This window comes from Talpa occidentalis, unplaced genomic scaffold (genome assembly GCF_014898055.3).
Source record: "Talpa occidentalis isolate TD23 unplaced genomic scaffold, MPIMG_talOcc4v2.1 talOcc4.14, whole genome shotgun sequence".
In the NCBI taxonomy this organism is placed as follows: Eukaryota; Metazoa; Chordata; class Mammalia; order Eulipotyphla; family Talpidae; genus Talpa; species Talpa occidentalis.
In genome coordinates, this window is record NW_023601433.1 from 89,687,468 (window position 1) to 89,704,657 (window position 17,190).

Consider the following 17,190-nt stretch of genomic DNA (forward strand, 5'->3'; position numbering starts at 1 on the left):
ATGCCTGTTGGCCATTTGCATTTCCTCTTCAGAGAAGTTTCTTTTTAGCTCTTCTGCCCATTTTTTGACTGGATTATTTTCTTTGTTTGTGTTGAGTCTCATCAGCTCTTTGCAGATTTTTGTGATCAGTCCTTTATCATTAGTGTTGGGTGCAAAAATGTTCTCCCAGTCGGTGGGGTTTCTCTTTGTTTTTGTTATTGTCTCCTTTGCTGCGCAGAAGCTCTTTAATTGGATGTCGTCCCAGCTGTTGATCTTTGCCTTCACTAACACTGCTTTGGGGGATGTGTCTTTGAAGGTGTTATTGAGGTGTAAGTCACGGAGTGTTTCGCCTATTTTTAAAAGAATATTATCTTGCTGTTCATGGCCCCACCGTGGCCCGGACGGTGCTGGCGGTGACTGTGAGCGGAAGGAGAGCGGGAAGGTGTGGCAGTGTCTGCATTGTTATTCGTGCGGTGTCACCGCAGAGAAGCCGGGCTCGAGGCGGCCCTGCCATCACGCGTGTCAGGCCGTGGGCTGAGTGTTCGCGTTTAAGCAGTTGCAAACAGGCCGGCCTGTGCCCTGCACGAGGCCAGCGTTTGGGCTCCCCCAGGACAAGTGGATTCTCGTGGCCAGGGTCGATGTGGCATCTGCAGCATCTGACCTGGCGGAGCCGGTTGTGCCCGGGCCATGCTGTTGCATGCACGTGTGTGTGTGAGAGAGAGAGAGAGAGAGAGAGAGAGAGAGAGAGAGAGAGAGACACGCGGCCTGTCTCCAGCGCGCTCCAGGCCACTGTGAAGTAGCGTCCTTGTAAGCATGGCCGGGTGATCACAGCTTCCCCACTGCAGCCGATTTGTTACGTCAGAGATCAAAGCGCTTCAGTGACCCAGGGGTCCGCAGGCCTACGGCACGTGAGGGCCCTTCCGGCCCACCGTGCACCCCGGGGGTGCCCCGTCCTCTGGGGCTCTCCTCAGTCCTCCTCCCGCTGCTCCGGGTTTTCCGCCTGAGCTCGCGGGCTCTGTTGCCTGGACTCCTCTGGAGACGCAGCCGCAGGCTGTCCTGAGTCCGCCTTTGTGTCCTTGCAGGTCGACCCAGTGTTCAGCAGGGCGGTCAAGGCCAAGGTGGAGAGGTAAGAGCAGGCTGAGAGCAGGTGGCTGGGGCGGAGCTGGGGTCACCCGGCCCCAAGGCGATGCTGCCCTCCCTGGGCCCGGCACTTCACAGGCGCCCCCACTGGGACCCTGGCACCCCGACTCCTGTGGCCCAGGAAGGAAGCGGTGTGGGGGCAGAGGCAGCTCCCTGGGAGGGCAGGGGTGATGCCTCGCTGTGAGACGAGTCACCTCGGCGGAGGCGGAGGAGAGGGGCTCGCCAGGCTCCGGCACCTGCCGGTGGTGCCTCTCAGGAGCGCTTTGCCCGGGGGTGCGAGCCCGGGCTGTCTGCCTCCCGGGCTGCCTCTGGCGCAGACGCGCTGGGGCTCGTTGGGACCCGCCCGGGCCTGGTGTCTCTGGCCCAGGACTCCCCGGACTCAGCCTTCGCCCCTCCGGTGGCCAGATGCTGTGGGGTCGCCTCCGTCTGTCCTGTGAGAGACTGCGGCCAGGAGGAGCCTCTCCCGCTTGGGCCTGCCCCCACCAGCCCCTCCACCCCAGCAGCCAGGGGCCTGGGAGATGCTTTGTTGTCGGTGTCGCCCGTAGTGGGGCGTGCGGGGCGTGCGGGGCGGGCAGGGCCAGCATCAGCACATGAGCGGCGGGGTTGCCGCAGGAGGGGGTGTCCGAGCAGTTGCATGAAAAATAAAACCGAGACCTACAGGATGAGACCTGACACTTCTGGGTGGGCATTTGTGGCCTTGTTTTCTGTTTATCATGAAGATTTGTTATTAGCATTTTAACAAATAATTTGAAACAAGTCTGACTGTGGATCAGGGAAAGCATTTTAAAGTCAAACAGGAAATGGCCCAGCCCACCTCTGCCCTCCCCCCGACCCCCGCAGATGCCCGTGTCCTTCCTCACGTGCGTTTGAAGCAGAAGCAGGTGTGTCCAGGCCCCGCCCGCGCAGGTGTGGGGCGGGGAGCAGCCCCCACTTCTGCTTTCCCAGGGCGCCCGCAGCAGGGGGCCCGCTGCGCTGTATGTAGGGCTCCTCCCTGCCCTCCCCCGGTTGGCAGCTGTAACCCCCTGCCGTGTGGTTCCAGGAGCGCGGGCGTCCGGCTGGTGGGCGAGATGGCCCAGGCCGACCTCCACGCCGTGGTGAAGAACTGCTCCGCGCTGGTCAACAGCTCCATCTCCGAGGGCATGTCGGCAGCCATCCTGGAGGTAACGTCCCCTCAGGGGTTCTCACCGAGAGGTGCTGGTCTGCCCACCCCGCCCTCGGGGCCCCAGGCGGCCCGTCCACGTGAGGGCTCCGAAGGCCCCGAAGGCCGGGCTGGGCATTGGGGTGAGGGCGTGTGCTTGCCAGAGCCCCCTTCGCTTCCCTTCCCCCCTTCCCAGTGTCTTCCACACCCAGGAATTCAGGGGCTCAGACGCGCGCCCAGCCACCTCACCGCTCCTATAAGGGCAGGACTGGACACAGGGCAGGGTTTCTAGGATCCAGCAGACCGGGTGAAGGAGGAGCCAGAGTCCTCAGTGGCTTTTGCAGGTCTTTTATTGGGATTACCAGGTACACGGCAGGCAGGGGTGCTGGGGGGCCGGGAGCTGGCAGGACTCCCAGCCCCCAGCAAGTCCTCACTCTATCTGGGCTCTCCGGCCTTCGCTCAGCTTCTGCTTCTTTGCTTCTCTCTTGGCTTCTCTTCGGCTTCTCTTCGTTCTTGGCTTCTTGACACCACCCTTGAAGCCCAGGCTCAGCCCAGGGGAATCCCATCTCCCTAGGCCCACCCCCCGCTCCAGGTGCCGCCATCAGGCCTGCAGTCGGGACCGCAGGATCCATCATCTGTCCTGATGGCGGGAGGGCGGAAAAGCCTGACATTTTTCCTTACCCTGCACCTCCTCTCGCGGCGCTCGAGCCCCCGGCATTGCACATGGTCAGCTTCTTGAGTTTAGTTCCCGGGGGAGGGGGTGTGCGGACTTGAGCGCCTTCGAGAAATGGCCAATCCCCACAGCAGGGCAGTCACCCCGCACGACGGGGAGCCTCATCCTTCCTTGTCACAGGGTGTCGTTTTAAAAGCAGAGAACAAAACCAAAGCCAGCTTGGGCGGTGGGCGGACGCTCCCCCCACCCCACCCCGGGATGGCGCTGGGCGCTTTCCAAGCCGGCCTCTCGCCCTTGGTTTGCCCTCAGTCGGCTGATCACCGCGTCCCGGGGCGCGGAGCCCGAGCCCCACTGGGTCCGGGACAGGCCCCCCGCTGGCTCTGGAAGGGGCGTCCTGTCCTGCCTTCGGGCGCTGGGGTGCCCGGTTGCGCCTGTGTCAGTGAACACCCCTCTCCCAGCCCCCGAAGGAGGGAAAGGCAGGATGATTTTCTAACTGCGCACGGGCTTCTCTGCGGGCAAATTGCTGTCAGATCCCGCGCGCTTCTGGGAAGGCAGCTGCCGGCAGCCCTGGCTGCCCCCGCGGGAGCCGGTTCAGACGAGCGAGTGGGTAGCACAGAACAAAGGAAGGGTCGGCGGATCGTGGCCATTAGTCTATTTTCTCGGGTCCGCTGGCTGGAACTTTTTTTTTTTTACTGAAACTCTAAACGTCAGACTTGAGCCGCAGGCGCGGGCCGCGGGCGGAACCCCCACCAGCCACCCCCACTTCCAGCGCAGCTCCTGGAGCGGAGCCCGGCGGCGGGAGAGCGGGGGTCGTGGGCCTCGTGGGCCCGCGTGTGCGCCGGGTGGGGAACAGCAGCCGCCACCAGGCCGTGGGGGCTCCTGGAGCGAGAGGACAGAGCTGACGGCGGGAGGGGCCGGGGCGGAGGCCGCTGACCCCGGCCTGTCTGCCCACGCGCGCGCTGTCCACCGGGCGCCGGGCGGCGGGACGTTTCCTGGCGGTGTTTTCTGGGCCCTGCGCCGGGAGCTCGCTCGAGGCGGGGGCTGGCTCAGCCACGCTTCGGGGAAATGCGGGTCCTTTCCTGGAGCTCATCTGTTGCTTCTGTCCCCGTGTTGTTTAAAGTCACTGTAGCAGCAGGAGGACACGGAGCAGGGGCTGTGACCCGAGCAGACAGGTGAGGGAGTCCTGGAGCCCTCGGTGGCTTTTGCAGGTTGTTGAGTTTACCAGGTACACGGCAGGCGGGGGTACCGGGGGCCTCCCAGCCCCCAGCAGGTCTTCACGCTGGGCTCTCTGGCCTTCTCTGCTGGCCGCGTTCTCTGCTGCTCCCGTGGTTCTGCCCGCGTCCCCGCCCTTGGAAGCCCCGTCTCTCAGCCCAGGTGTAGCCACCTACGCCTGCCCACACCCCACTCCAGGTGCCGCCAGCAGGCGTGCACTCGGGGCCGCAGGATCCCTCATCCGTCCTGATGGCGGAGGGCAGACAAGCCTGATGCCTTTTCTTGACCCTACGGTCACTTTCCCGTCTCCGCTCCTGCCACCAGCGCTAACGCAGGAAGTTGTTTTTCACTCCTCAGCTCTCCTCCCCGCCGGGAAGCACACGGCTCAATCTGTTACAGGCAGGGGGGGACCCCGGGGCCCCCAAACCTGCCCACTCTTAAGGGGTTCTGTCATCCGCCGCATAAAGCCAGGACATGCTCCAGCGTGCGAGACCTTTGATGGACAGGGACTCTAGTGCAGCTAGAGAAGGAGCAGGGTTGGAGCAGTTTCCAGTTAACCCCCCCCCCAGTCTCCCGTCCCCTCGTGGGTGAACGTCCAGCCCAGCAGGGTCGGCCCAAAGCGGGGCCACTGAGGCCCGAGAGCCGCCCCGGTCTCGGGCCCCTCCTGGGGACCCACAGGAAGGCACAGACCCAGCAGAGAAGGCCAGAGAGCCCAGCGTGAAGACCTGCTGGGGGCTCGGAGGCCCCCCGGTACCCCTGCCTGCCGTGTACCTGGTAAACTCAACAAGCCTCCCCCAGACCCTTCTGGACCCCTCCCCCTCCCTCCTCCAGCCTCCGTGCCAGCTTCTCCCTGCCCAGCGCCAGGCTGGGCAGGGAACCTCCCCTTTCCCAGGGGACCCATAACAACTCTACCCCCCAGGCCAGCGTCTCCACTGCCCGGAGGAGACCTTGCTCGAGGAATACCAGAACATCCCTGGCCCCGGTCCAGGCCCCAGGCCTGGGGTCAAAGTCCCCTCAGGCCCCAGCGATGGAAGGTTCGGTTCACTCAAGGGCTTTTCAAGGACAGCCGTGACGGTGTCGTCTTAGCCAGGGCTAGTTTTGGGGGGAGGGTGGTACTTTCCACTTTGAAAAGGAGGCTTAGAGTCCCACAGTTGGGGTGCTGCCACCTTAGTTTGGGGCACGGGGCTGCTGGGGAGCCGGTGCTGGCGGGTAGACCAGGGACAGAGGGGCCTTCTCGGGGAGTTTGTCCTTGTAGGGGCTGAGAGGAGGCGGGGAGCCCAGCACCTGCTTCTGCGCCTGTCCAGGGTCTCCCCTGGTGGGCGCGGGCCCGGCTGACCCCGGCCTGCGAGCCGGGAAGGCTGCGGGGAGACGTCAGGACTGGCCGCCCCCAGGGCGGGGTCGGACAATAATGTCCGCGGCTGAAGACACGTCCTCACATGGTGGCCGAGGGCGTCCGGTGAGCGTGTGGGCTTCCTCCGGGACACAGCTATGGTCACGCCAGGCCAGGCTCACGGGACAGCCCTCCCCAGAGCTGCACAGCAGGCCCCTCCCTGTGTCTTGGGGAGCCCACACCTGGGCTGCCGGGGTGGGGGGGGGGCGGCGTCCTGCTCACCGGCTGGCTCTCCGGACATGCCCACCTGGTCCCCTCTCCCCGCAGGCGATGGCCCTGGAGGTCCCGGTGCTGGCGAGGCGCATCCCGGGCAACACGGCCGTGGTGCAGCACGGAGTCACAGGACTGCTGTTCTCAGACCCGCAGGTAAAGGGGCTGCTCCGCTGCTGCGGGCCGGTCAGGGGAGGTGGGTGGGGGCCAGAGGGGGGCCGCGTCCTGCTGCTGCTCAAGGCTGCCTGTCCCCAGACCCTGGCCATCCCCAGTGGCACACAGGCACACGCGTTCTCGCATAAGAGCCTGGGGCCCAGGACATGCACCCCAGAGGCTGTGCCTAAGGCTGGGGGTGCAGGGGCCGTGCGGCTGGGCTTGGGGGACACACTCTGGGGCCTCCACGACAGTGACCTCGCACGAGTACGCTTTCCAGAACACGCCCCCAGTCCACAAGTGAGGGCGGAGCAGGCTGTGCTCGTGTCCACACACCCCACACACCCCTGAAATAAAGCAGCATAGCTGGTGGGCGCCAGGTGCACGTGGGTGTCTGGGGCGCAGCTGTGGGCAGGAAGGGGCCGGGGCCTGAGGATGCCCGCGCGTGCCCGCCTGCGTGCAAGTCCCTCGAGAACAGCTGGTGTGGGGTTGTGCCTGGGTCTCCGAGCTCTGACGGCCCCCGGGACCTGGGGGTCAGGCTTCTGCCCCCTCGGGGAGCCGGCGGGGTGGGGGGTTGGTGCTCAGACCGAGCCCCGGCAGGCCCAGAGCCAGGACTCGGGGCCACTTCTTCCAGCAGGTGTCGGGTGTTAGCAGGTGAAAGCCTGGGGCCCACCCTTGCCCCCCGAGTTGTAGATTTAAACGTCAGGTTCTGCGTCGTTGTCTTACTAAAGCGCATTGTGCCGGTGACACGGGCGTTTCTCCTTGAAAAGCGTAGTCAGTGCAACACTTGGAGACTCGGCTTTGTGACTTCCCGCTGCAGACCCCTCGCCGCCGCCCGCCCTCCCGTCCTCCCGCCCGCCGTAGAACTGCGGCTCGTTTCTCTGCTGCCTAGCGGAGCCCCGCGCCGCTCACCGCCATGTGACAGATGGGGAAACTGAGGCAGGAAGCTCGAGGACCAGCTCTGTCAGGCTGGCTCCTGCATGACACCGGCGCTCGAGGCTCGGGTGACCCGCGTGGCCCTGCCTGGGGAGCGCTGGGCGGCTGGGCGGGCGGTTGGGCTGTCTCCTGCGCGCGGCTGCGGTTCACCGTGTGGCCTGGTAGGAGGGACTTGGCGGAGAGGATCGAGGCGCGGGGCTCGTGGGGGGGATGCTGCCTGGCCCAGCCTGGTCTCGCGAGCCCTCCGGCCTGGACCGCAGGTCAGAGAGACATGGGGGGGGGCTGGGGGACGCCTGGACGCCTGGGGCCCTGGAGGAGCAGAGCAGGCCTGGCCCGAGCGCCCGCCCCTCCGCACCGCCCCCCAGGCCCTCGCGCTTCCCGCCTGAGGTGTTGGGCCGCGGAGGGGTCCAGGCAAGAGCAGGAGGGGACGCTGCCTCCACGGCCTGTGCCGCGCCTTGTTCGGGTCTGCGCCTCCGGGCGCGGGTGCAGCGGGCGGGGCGGGGCTGCCCGGGGTTTCCACGCAAGGAAGCGGGTTGGCGACTTTAGTGAGAAGGGCCTTGGAGAGGAGCCCGGGTTTGGATGGACGCCTGACTCCTTCCCCTCGCTCCCCCCTCTCCCTGCTCCTCCTCATCCCTGTCACCCCCGCCCCTCGCCCTTGGGCTTTCCTCTCAGCTCCCTCGCCTGGCCTCCGGCCGGCCTCCCGCCCGCCTCTCTTCCCCAGCCCATCCCACCCCTGAAGTCAGGGCCGGGCGGTCTCCTCCTCGCCCTGGGGAGTGTGTCCTGTGTCCGGGGCCCAGCCCCGGGCCTGCTCCAAGGGCGCGGCAGTGACGGGTGCCGAGCAGCACCCACCCCGCGGCACCCGGGGGCGCGGCAGGAGGCAGCGCTCACGTGTCCAAGAAAGCAATGATGACCGACGCTCAGCCCTGGGGGCCCCAGCAGTCTCCCGGCGCCTCCGCCCGAGGACGTGCGCGCAGCCAACTCCCCAACCGCGGAACATCGATTTTGTCCTTCCCGCCAAGTCCTGCTCTCCGAAAAGAGCTGAGCTGTTTTATGGCTGCATTTTATAGCTTCGAAATTAAAATCCATTTGACATTTAGCAGGAACAGGATCCACACTCCCCCTCAGGGTCAGACGCTGCAAGTGTAGCCCAGGCTAATTTTGCCGCGAGGGTCTGAGTCTTGTGGATGACGGTGGAAGCTACGTCCCGGGAGGGGGACGTGGGCTGCGGCTGCCCGGAGGCGCCCCCCACCCCCGCCTGCACCGCGTGCGTCTCTGTCCTTGCAGACGCCCTCTTCTCTCGAAACGGGGCGAGGGGAGTCAGACCACAGCTTGGGGACACCGGCTCTGGGCCTCTGGCCAGCTGGGCCGGCTTAGGTCCTGGGCTGTCCAGGCGGCCCCGGCCTCCCCCCGCGGAGCTGGAGACAAGGGCACTGCCCTGGCGGGGAGTGAGGCCTGTGGGCTGGGACGGTGCCTTGTGGCCTGAGCCGGGTCCTGCCAACTGCCTGGTCAGCTCCGACGGGAGACGCCTCCGTGTTGGGCCCCCACCTGCGTCTTCAGGGGCCCTGGGCAGATGTGTGAGGATGGCGCTGGGTGTCAGCCCCAGCATAGGCCCAGGGAGGGGGCTGGGCAGCCAGCTGTGGGGGACTGGGGGCCTTCCAGGGGCGGGGGGCGCCCTGCTGGGCCTCAGGCCTGAGCCTGTCCAGGCGGCAGCAGGCGGCCGAGGCCCTGAGGCCTGGCGGGGGCTGTGGCGAGCCTAGGAGCGTCCACCACAGAGGGCCACAGTGTCCTGACAACCCAACCGTGTTAAATGTTTCATTTAACTTGGCTGTTCAGACCTGCACCATCTCCACACGTGGCCCCACAAACAGGCGTTAATGAGCTGTTTACAGCAAAGCACTGAAGCCACATGTGGGTGGGTGTCGTGGGCTTCACGGGCAGCGCTGGGCTGGGGGCAGCACTGTGTCCAGGGGACACAGCCCATGGTCTGGCTGGCTGGGTTCAGCACCAGGCCCTGGGAGCAGCCATGGTTGGGGGCGGCCCTGGGTCCAGGGGAGCAGCCCCTGACGTGGCCTGCTGGGGTGAGCCGCTGTGAGGGACCCCTGTTCTCCCCACATTGTCTGCAACGCTCTGGCCTGCGCGGTGCACGCTATTGAGCCGCTGGGGGGCTCAGCTGGGGTCTGGGTGGAGGGAGAGCTCTGTCCCCACAAACACTGGTGTGACCCAGACAGTGGCTGCCAGGCGGGGCCGGCGTGGAGGACCGTGGGGGTGGGCTGGCTGGGGGCTTGTGGCTCTGGATGCCCCCAGGAGCCTTCACGGGGCTGCGGCCGCTCTGCTCTAGCCGAGGCCGCCCGTCTGGCCCGCTGCTGTCGGTGTCCCTCGGGCGACTGCCCAGCTGCGCCCGTCGACTCCGGGAGCGTGAGCGGACGCCTGGGTCCCATGTCGACTTTGCCCTCACCGTGGACATGGCCCCTCGCCTGACCTTGCTCCTCGCCCTGCCCACAGCACACGTGCCCCCCGCAGCTGGGCACTCGCCTGGCAGCTATCGGGAGCGGGTGGGGAGGTGCTCAGAGCCCCGCCGGTGGCCCCCAGACCTCGCTGCTTGGGGTGGTCACTCCGTGGTTTCACGCCCCCGTGAGGCATGGCCGGTGACCGCTGCGGAGGAGTGGCGGTCACCACCCCGCGCCAGCCCCCTCCTGCGATGCCAAAATCCCGAAAGTGCTCGGAAAACCGTGTATTTTTAGTGACTTGGCTCCAAATGCACTTGGCAGGGACTCGGTGTCTGGGAGCTGCCGGGAAGTTATTTGCGGCTCTGTTTATCCTGCTCCGTGCGCCGGTCCTGCGTCTCGGTCCTGAACCTCAGATGTGCTGCTGGTGGGCGCTGCGCAGACCGCGGGGGCCGGGAGGGACGCAGAGGGGCCCCTGGCTCGGGGCTCAGGCGGGGGCAGTGTCAGCTGTGGGGTGTGGCCAGGTGCACCCGCCGCTGGGAGGGGCCTCGGATATGCATCGAGCATGCAGGGAAGGCAGGTCAGGGCCGTCTGCGCTGAGTCGCACGGCCTGCAGGTTCCACTGAGCAGCGTCTGCTCCACGGCCAGGCCTCACTGTTCAGGAGGAGGCCCAGCCGTCCACGAAGACATGGATTTCCAAGAGCGGCCTTTTGAGAGGACACTGCCGGGCCTGAGTGTTGCATCTCCCAGAGGTGTTAAGACCTGGTGTCCAGCGTGATGGCACTTGAGGGGGACGCCGGGGGTGGCGAGGCCCGAGGCTGGAGCCCCCATGGTGGGATTAGTGCCCGGAGGTGGCGCCTCCCCGTCTCGCGAGATGGTAGTGAGAAGTCGGCCATGTCTGAGCCAGGAGGCAGCGCATCTGCCTGGCTCCCGCTTCAGCCCCCAGGCCAGGGTCTCTGGTGGTGATGAGGCCTGGTCTTCCGAGCTTGGCTCTAGCATCCTGGCACGAAGACAGCACCCCAGACTCCTCCCCAACCCAGGGTAGGGGCAGGAAGGGCCAGAGCAGGTTTTCTATGATCCGAGCAGACGGGGTAAGGAGGAGAGAGGCCTGGAGCCCTCGGTGGCTTTCAGGCTTTTATTGGGATTTACCAGCTACACGGCAGGCAGGGGTGCTGGGGGCCGGGAGGCAGGTCTTCACTCTACCTGGGCTTTCCAGCGTTCTCTGGCGGCCGTGGTCTCTGCTGCTCTCGTGGTTCTGCGGGCGTCCCCGGGACGCCGCCCTTATAAGCCCCGTCTCTCAGCCCAGGTGTACCCACCTACGCATGTGCACACCCCACTCCAGGTGCCGCCATCAGGCCTGCCTTCAGGACCGCAGGGATCCGTCATCCGTCCTAATGGCGGGAGGGCAGGAAAGCCTGATACTTTTTCACTTACCTGACACCCAGCCAGTCAGAATCTTAGAAACTGGGGTTCAGGAGTGGCATCTATATATACTTCCATCCATGCCGCGCTATGGATGTGTGTGTATTTACAGACACCTATGTAGACATGTGTTACACACACACACACACACGCATGCACGCACACACACATGCACACACACCCCGCCTCATGGTGGGAGCCACAGAGCCATCCTGCAGACACGGTGCAGGGATGGGGAGTCGCTGCCCCCTCTGCATGCAGCGTCCCCTGCAAGCCTGACGGCGCCCACGCCAGCTCTGCCTCTCGTCCAAGGGCAGTGCCCATGGTATGCCTCGGTGGTCAGCAGGAGCTGCTGTGACCCCAAAGGCACGAATCCCAGAGGCTCGAGGACACTTACTCATCACACGACCATCTCCCTCCTCCCCCGGATGCCCTGTCCTCCCGCCCCTGTCCCCGACACTCCTGTGGGGTCACTCTCCCAGCGGCCAGCGGGCGGCCAGCTCCTCACCAGGTCGCTCTTGCTGATTTAAGTCTGTATTTTCTTGATCAATCTTCCATGCAGAGAGGTGAAAAGTGTATTTTATCACAGCTTATTCCTAGGAACTCTATCATTCAGGATTTTGTTGTAAAATGGTCAAACAGTCTGTAGAAATAACAAACAGGGTTGGGTTTCCACCAAAATTTCTCCATCAGATAAATCACAGATATGACCAGTGTCGTGAAATAATACACCAGAGCTACAAGCCCGTTGAATAATTTTAATAGAAATGTTGTTCTGCTAGGAGATGGGAATAAATATGTCATATTTTTATTATAAAAAGAACACCAATTTACTACAAAGTGTATACATAATACATAAAAAAAGTAACTCCACTCTCATAAATACTGCTGTGCATATTGCTAGCCATAAAAGGCATTCAGTGTTTAATTAACAATAATTTTGAGAATATGTGGCCGGTCTTCTGCAGCCGGGCCCTGCCTGATAACCGCAGGCTTCCTCACCCGGAGGAGCTGACCTGGCTTTGGGGGTCAGAATGACAAGGCTCCCTGAGTCTCTGCTCCCCGAGCTCTTTGCATTAACTCATTTAACCCTTGCCGTACCCAGCAGGGAGTTAGCTCCCTAATTAAAGAGGAGGACTCTGTGGGGTGGGGGCACGGAGAAGGGGTCGGGGCCTGTCACCTGGAGGGCTAGGCAGGAATTTGAACCCAGGCCCCGGCTCCAGGGCCCTGCCCCTGCCGCACTGGTGAGCGGGGCGCTGCACCGCCTGCTCTGGATGCCCCTCAGCGCGCAGCCCTGCTAGATCTCTGCAGCCACGAGGGCGCTGGCCCTGGGCGCCGGCCTCGCGCCGTGCCTGTGCGGGCACTGAGTCACAAGCATGCGCAGAGCAAGCTAAAGCAGAGGCTCCGGCGAGGAGCAAGACCCACCTAGTCCCTCGCCCCCTGGAGCCTGGCCCGGCTGGGCTTGGCACCAGGGGCCCACCCCAGAGGGGAGGGGAGTGAGGCTCAGGGTCGGTGCTGCCCACACAGCTCAGGCCCGTCTGCCGAGGGCTCGGGGCCCAGAGCTGCCTCCAGCCTTGGTTGCGCCCGTGCCCTGACATGATCGCACCCCGTGGAGTGAGGGGGCACCTAGGCGCAGGCCGTGCAGGGCGCCCTCCGATAGGGGTGAGGCCAAGGGGTGGGTCAGAGGGCGCCGTAAAGCAGCGGACGAGGCTCCGGCTGTCTCGGGAAGAAGGCCACGCAGCACGGCCCGCAGGGTTTCCCCAGGGGCTCATCCTCATGCGCGGGTGTGCGTGCGTGGGCGTGCACGTGCGTGTGCATGTGTGTCAGGCCACTTAGACACGGATTGTCTGGTAAACAGTGTCCACACAGCCTGGCGCGTCTTTCTGCCCCTGGTTTTCCCACAAGCTCCCCTTCCCTCTGCCCCCTTGTTGGCAGCAGACAGCTGCTTGGGCTCGTGGCTGCGCGGGGCTGGCGCCCTGGCCAGCACCTTCAGGGGCCGCGGTGCACACGTGTGTGAGTCTCGCTCAACCCGGGCACCCGTGAACCCCCTTCTCCTGGGGGTCGTTTTCTGCCTGTGGGCGGGCGGAGGACCCCGGAGCTGGGGCGGGGCCGCCTGACCGCTCACCCGCCTCTCTCTGTCTCTCCCCTGCGCTGCAGGAGTTTGTCCACCTGGCGAAGCAGCTGGTGAGCGACCCCACCCTGGGGAAGGAGATGGTGGCCCGCGGGAGGGAGTACGTGAGGGCGCGCCACTCCTGGCGGGCGGAGCGAGACACCTACCAGCACCTCGTCAGGACTCTGGAGCACGGCGCCCAGGACTAGGGAGCCCTGTGGCCCCGCGCCACCCCCGCGCCCAGCCTTGGGGTGCCCAGGGTCAGCTCCGGGTCACCGGTGACCCTGCAGTGCCAACCGCACAGTCCTGGGGGCCCACGCAGGCTGGGCCACCTGCCGGCTGCTGCTCAGTGCCACCTTCCCCGGGCCCTCCGGGGAGGGACGCGTTTCCAGGGAATAAAGCGGCCCTGCCCGCGTGGTGCAGAAGCGTCTCCGCTCCTTGCCTGGTCCTGTCCTGCAGGAAGAGCCCCCCCCACCCCCGGGTTTAGAAGTGAGTGCTGACACCAGGGCACCTAATTAACCGGGGTGCACGGGCCCCCTTGAGTCAAAGGCTGGACCCCACGGCCTTCCCGTGACAGTGCCAGGTGGCCTCGCGCGGTCCACGGCGCTCGAGCTTCCGGGTGGCGTTCAGTTGCCGGTGCGCGGGCAGCGGCGGCTGAGGCGTGCTGACCCGGGTGCAGGGACGGGCAGCCTGGCCCCAGGCGCCTTCTCCAGCGGGGGGCCGGTCCCTTCCCAGGCTCGGGCCGGGGAAGCAGGGCTGGAGGCTCCTGGAGTCGGGGGCAGCCTCACTGCCCTCCTGTGCTTTGCAGGCCACGTGCCCTTTACCTCGGCCTCTTGTGGGCACTTGCTGGCACTACTGCCCTCTCCCAGGCCGCCGGCTCTTCAGCCTCTCCCTGATGGAGGGGAATTGCACCCCTCTGCCCCCCCCCAGAGCTGTGGCATCTGACTCACGCTCTGATGGTCTAGTATAAAGGGGGTCACTCAGGAATAGCCTGGTGGCAGAGGTGCAGTGTGGGGGGGGCGTGGGAGTGTCTATGCCCCCCAGACACCCTGTTCCCCAAAACCAACCTGCCTCTCCCAACAGATCCCACCCTTGGGGATTTTATGGGGCTTCAGGACAGTCATTCCTGAAGGGGATGGTGGGTGGTTGACCCTGCCCCCCTCCCCTCCCTCAGGTCAGGCTGGGGAGGTGGGACTGGAGGGCCCACCCCAAGCTGGCGTCGTGGGTGCCAGCCCCCCCCAGTGGGGTTCAGAAGTCACCTCCGTAACATAACAGGAGACTCGTCCGTTGTTACTTAGGCCGCCCGAGGGCTCAGGTGCCAGAACTAGTGCCACCAGCAAGCCCGGTGTCACATCACCCAAAACGAGGGGGGCTGCCTGGTGGGGGCTCCCCGCAGGGTCCCAACCTCCACCACTGAGATTCCGCAGCTCGTGCAGGCCTCGGCATTTCACTCAGCACCGGTCTGAAGGCCGCTGCCCCCCGCCCACGTCCACGGGCCAGTTCTCGGCCGACAGAGGTGTCCCTCAGTGCCCGAACCCCGCTTCTAAGGTAGCGCCTCAGAGCCGAGGGGACGTGGGACGTCGGAACCGCCTGAGAGGCCCTTCATGTTAGGGAACAATCAGATCAAGCGTGTTGACTGCAAAGGGGGGCTGGACATCCCGGGGGTGCGGAGAGCTTCCTGGCCCGGGGTCCGGCAACTCGGGAGGTGAAGCCTTTCCCGGGGTCGGAGTCTGACTCGCAGGGAAGAGTCTGCAGTAAAAGCGAGGCCTCCGAGGCTGCCTAGCGCCTGCTTCCAGAAACCGCCTCTGAGGCACAAGCCGGCCTGTGGTCCAGCTTCCCCGTGAGATGCCCTGGGGCCGCATGTTCCGGGGACTGTCCGCGGGCACCTCGGGCCCCCTGAGCCGACTGGGAGAGGCGCCTCTGCAGGCCGGGCTCTCGGGGGTTGGCTTTGGAGAGAGCCGCGTCTGCAGGAAGGGGGCGCTCCCCGTGGGCGGCACAGGGATTTGATATTCCCCGGGCGGCCCCGGGCCCACCTGTTCCACAGGTGTGTGCGGTTCCGGGGAGCCGGGTGCCGCCGTGGCGCGGGGCCCAGGGGCCATGTGACCGGTCACGCCCTCTCCCGGGCTCACCCAGCCCGGGCGCCACCCCCCACGACGGATGGTTCAGTGGGAGCAGAGCCCCCGTTCCAGGAGGTGAGGTCGAGTCAGGCAGGACTTGAAGCCCCAGCAGGTTTCAAATGCGCCCGGCAGCCCAGCAGCCCAGCAGCCCAGCAGCCCAGCAGCCCACCAGCTCCAGGTCGCCTCCGGAGAGTCTCGACCGACTTGAAGGGAATTTCTGGGAAAAATTAATAAAAATTTTAAAAGCCCGGTTGTCAGTTAAATGGAATGGCTTCACTTTTATCTGTGGCCACCATCTATTTTAAAGGGATTGTTTTACCATCTGTTCCTTCTTCCAGACTCATAAATAGTCCTTAAAAACCCGGGTGGAGAGAAAGGTCTTTCCAAAAGAATCACGCAATTCTGTGCCGCTGCAGCTTTCGGGGGGAGGGGGGACTTCCTGGGGCTCGCTCTGTGCCCAGAAAGCCGCGCCCATCCGCACTCGCTTCATTTAAAACGATTTTCTTCTGTGACAGTGAACAAAAATGATGCCAAGTGCGTCCCCAAACCGGAGCGGTGAACGGCCAGCGGCGCGGGAGCTCGCGGCCCAGCAACCCGGACGCGCTGACCCGCGCGTCAGCCGGAGCCGCGCCAGGAGGGCCGTGAGCCGGGGCTTTACGGGCTCCCCGGGCGGGAGTGACCGAGAAACGGGCCCCGACTTCGAGGGCAGCGCCCGCCGCCCAGGTGTGCGCCGCGTCAGGCTCGCCTGTGCCCCGCGAGGTCACGTGACTTCACCCGGGCGCTTGGCCGGAGGGCGCCCTGGGGAGCGAGGGGCTCAGGGACGGCAAACCGCCGGGTCCGCCTTCACAAGCAGCATCTGGAGCGCCAGGCCCTGGGCGGAGACGCCGGCGCCGTGGGGGGCCCGGGGGCTCGTGCCTCTGGGGTGGGGGGCCCTGCAAGGGTCCCCACACACGGCATGTCCCTGGAAGGACTTCACGGGTGACGCTTGGTTCCCCCGTGGCTCTCAAGCCTCCCGAAGTGAACACGATTAGTTTTTGTAGGTTAAAGTGACGCCCGAAACACAGGGAAGCAAGTGGAGCAGGACCAATGGGCGCGCCGACCCGCCAACCTGCCTTCCCCTCAGCGACGGCTTCTCGGTCCCCGGCGGGTGCCGACACCGACACGGAGCTCGAGTGTTGTCTCTGGACGAGCCGGGGCCGGCGTGAAGTGAGGGGACTTTTCGTTCTGGGTATCTCAGCAGCGCGAGCTCCTCACAGCCAGTCTTGACATCCCCCCGAAAGCCGCAGCCACGTTCTGCTGAAGCGCTGTGCTGCGCGGGCCCCGGCTGGCGGCTGCGCCTGGCGTCCAGGGCCTAGTTACTGAGACGGCAGCCGGAGGAGAGTGCCCAGAGGAGCGCCCCACATCAGGCGCCGGGGGGGAAGGGCCGTGGCCGCGTCCCCGTGTCCCGGCCAGCCCTGGCCTCAGCGCGAGGGCCTGGGGGCGGGTGATGTGCAGGCAGCGTGCGCGGCATTTAAAGGGTGTCCGTGCTCGGTGAGCTCAGCCAGGGGAGTCTCCTGGCCAGGCCGCGCTGACCCTCGCCGCGCAGTCTGACCTCGAGGGCCGCTCTCCGCGGGCCGCGGCAGACACTGGACGCCGACTGCGCTCGAGGCTGCGCGGAGATCTAAAGCCTCGATCGCCAGCCCCGGGCCCGAGTTAGCCCAGCGGGGATGGCGCCTGAGCTCTCCCCACCACCCCCTCCCGGACTGACCAGCCTCCGTGGCTGTGAGCTGCAGGGGGAGTTCCTCCCTCCTGGTGGCCGGGCGGGAGCAGCTTCACTGGGAAAAGGCAGCGGCGCCTTTCTAGGCCGCGTTTCCACCCGAGGCCACCCAGGGCCCGCCGTTGGCACCTCGCTGTGGCCAGACGCAAGCGCTGCCCCGGCCTCTCCTCCCCGCCGGCCCGCTCGGGGCAAGGCCCCAGCTTGGGGCGATCTTTTTGGTTCATCTTTTCTGCCCATGATGTTTCCGTGACTAAATAAAGAAGCCGTCAGTCACGGCCAGAGCCGGGGCATCCGCCGGGGCCGCCGCCCACCGCCGGGGTGGGCCCGCGTGCGTGTTACGCTGCCCGCGGCTTCTGTCCGGGGATGCGTCTTCCTTTCGTTCTTGGGCCCTGGACGGAAGCCAGCAGCTCCATCTGGGTGCCCATGCCCCGGGGTTCTGGGGGCTCAGGACCTGCCTCGCTGCTCCGTTCCTCGCGGCCCGCCCACCCCCCAACTTCAGTGGACTCACTA

The 17,190-nt window shown here is 65.5% G+C and overlaps 1 protein-coding gene across 1 annotated transcript in view; it reads left to right on the top strand.

Annotated features, from left to right (window-relative positions):
* Positions 1 to 13,224, top strand: part of GLT1D1 (glycosyltransferase 1 domain containing 1) — a 44,834-nt gene extending 31,610 nt beyond the window's left edge. Inside the window, exons 9-12 of the mRNA XM_037511327.1 lie at positions 1,062 to 1,105; positions 2,159 to 2,279; positions 5,800 to 5,898; positions 12,855 to 13,224. Of these exons, the coding sequence (XP_037367224.1) occupies positions 1,062 to 1,105; positions 2,159 to 2,279; positions 5,800 to 5,898; positions 12,855 to 13,016 (426 nt within the window). The 3' untranslated portion in view covers positions 13,017 to 13,224. The remainder of the gene's footprint in view (positions 1 to 1,061; positions 1,106 to 2,158; positions 2,280 to 5,799; positions 5,899 to 12,854) is intronic.
* Positions 13,225 to 17,190: the final 3,966 nt, after the last annotated feature.